This window comes from Hipposideros armiger, unplaced genomic scaffold, assembly GCF_001890085.2.
Source record: "Hipposideros armiger isolate ML-2016 unplaced genomic scaffold, ASM189008v1 scaffold_11, whole genome shotgun sequence".
Taxonomy (NCBI): Eukaryota; Metazoa; Chordata; class Mammalia; order Chiroptera; family Hipposideridae; genus Hipposideros; species Hipposideros armiger.
In genome coordinates this window covers 2,786,050-2,788,493 of record NW_017731361.1, presented here as the reverse complement: position 1 = coordinate 2,788,493, position 2,444 = coordinate 2,786,050, and the positions used below count along the sequence as shown (strand labels likewise).

At 36.4% G+C, this 2,444-nt stretch overlaps 1 protein-coding gene across 1 annotated transcript; it reads right to left on the bottom strand.

The window, feature by feature from the left end:
* Positions 1 to 1,447: 1,447 nt before the first annotated feature.
* Positions 1,448 to 2,163, bottom strand: IGIP (IgA inducing protein). Its single transcript, XM_019662360.1, has one exon. It carries the CDS (start codon positions 1,773 to 1,775, stop codon positions 1,614 to 1,616), a length of 162 nt encoding a protein of 53 aa, XP_019517905.1. The 5' UTR covers positions 1,776 to 2,163; the 3' UTR covers positions 1,448 to 1,613.
* Between the last annotated feature and the right edge of the window lie 281 nt (positions 2,164 to 2,444).

The following is a 2,444-nucleotide window of genomic DNA, read 5'->3' as shown; positions in this document are numbered from 1 at the left end:
TAAGGCCACAGGGCAGTTAAAAGGAGACTGGCTTTTGGCTTTTTACTTCCTGTACTTACTACTACAAATGATGGCTAGAGTTTCCACCACAAGCTCCTGTACCAAAGAGCCCTCCTCTCAGACAGAGACCCAGGGTTTGTCTGATCCCACTTTGAGGAGAAAGGGGAATCTCTGGTCTCCTCTTCAGGAAGTACCCACCTGTCCTTTGTGCCCCACCCCCAAATCAGAGGCATTGAAGAACATAGGGAAAACTAGACTTTCCTAGCACCCCACCTACCTCTCCCAAGCAGTGGCAGCGTCAGCTTTGCTTTAAGTTTTTATATTGCAAAGTTTCTGCATTATTTTTAATGGAGTTGGTAGTTGTCAGATGTGGAAGCTATTCCAACAGTTAGCTGTGGCTAGCTGTAGGCCAACAGCTAGTCTGCTGTTCTGTACAAAGGAGGGACATTTTAGCAGGAAAAAAACAAACAAAAACAAAACAATAACAACAGTTTCTTGGGATTCACCCAGGGAAGCCTGGAACTATGACACAGTGAACTTGAGATACTTTAATGGCTATGCATCAGTTTTTAGACTATAGCCATTGCCACACACATTTAAATAACATTAATTTTTTTTCCATAATGTGATTTTTTTCAAGAACCTTGTTCCTGCAACTACTTGTTCCAAGCCTTCCCATATCCAGCCTGAAGGTAAGTGAGAGCACCAGAAAGGATAAAATGAGGAGAAAGCCACAAATAAAACTTCCACCTCCACTTCTAAAGGCCGAGGAAAACGTCCTACACCTGAGGCCTCCACTGACTTTTGAATTAGAGGCTCAAACTGGGGTGTTTCTTCTTGGTTAGGTAATCTAATCTTCTATGAGAAGGTCCCATTAAAACTATCCTAAAGGATTACTCCTGTGCCACACTTTATTGGAAACTTCATTCACTCCACTCACAAGAAAGCAATCTTGAAAGAATCTTATTTTCAAGTTCAACCTCTATTTTCTGCAGAGGATTCTCTTCATCTTTTGTCATATACTCTCTTGTAACCCTTCCACTACCCCAAACCAACTTCAAATTTAAACTGACAGAAAACAGAAACCTTCCATGGGAAAGAGGCATGATCTGTGGGGAAACTTTTCTTTCTCTTCAATTGTAATAGCTAAGTTAACTGTCACACCATCAGAGAGTTTTCAAAACTGACTTAAAAAGCAAGATAGGAAAGCCATTCACATAAAATCTTTAAAAATAAACAAATCTGCTTTAAAATAAAAACGAAAATAGTTTTCTAGTGTGAGAGAGCACACTTAATGCTTGCAGCCAATTAATGATCAGGCAAGTATACGTGCTACTGAGTCCTAAAAATGGTTTGCATCTATCAAAAATTAGAAACAAGAGCAACCAGACCACCCCCCCACCCCCCGCCAAAGGCACTGAAACAAAAGACTGATCTGTTTATACAGTCACATGAAAAATAAACATCTTTATTTTTTTGCCTACTTTATTTCATTTTTTTCAAATAAAATTTAAATCTGTACAAAGTATACTGTTACAGTATATATTTTGTAAGAATCAATGCCTAAAAGAATCACAATACTTCAATAAGCAGTACAGCAGACCTCGCTAGTTTCAGCTTTGATATTGAACAAACTCAAGCCGGCTGATGCACAACACATTTGCTTGGTTTCCACATGGTGAGTTCCCAGCACTGAGATGGGAGAACATGACAGCAAGTATGGTTATATTACAGTCTGACACACTGCACTTCTTCATGTGATAATAACTGCACATATTTAATACAGAATGCTCAAATTTACTATTTAAATTGCATTTGCTTACTTCTTAGTTGGCAAAATTCAGCATTCTTAATGGGGTCCCCAAACAGTGCAAATTAATGATATTCTACTGTATAATTGGCACATCTCCAATAAGGATTAACTTGTAAACTCAAAGAATATCACAACTTTGTCCTAAATTTTAATTAATATACATCTGGTCCATTTAACCAAAGTCATTTTGGAAAGATAATAAAGAACATTCTATTTCTGAAAGGATATTGTTTTGACCGTTCTTTAGAGAAGATAAATTTTTAAATTGTCATTAAAATGTTTTACTATAAAAATTTTACAAACTTGATTAGAAACTTCAAGATTATGATTCACAGCAGACAAATAGAAACTGTTTATATTCCAACGACACCTACTTTTAGACTTTCAAACAGAGCACAACCATGTCAGCTGTGTTAACTAAAATTCTGAACAGTGTACTAAATTTATAAGTGGTGCTGGGTCTAGCAAATGTAAATACACAGTATATTTTAATGAAAAGAATTGTCTTCTTTATACTTTATTTGTCTTCCCATAAGGAAACATTAATGTTTACATTCTTTAATAAAGTTAATCTTACATCAGAATATAACTTAATACTGTCAGCAACAGGGACCACACACAGTAAATAAGA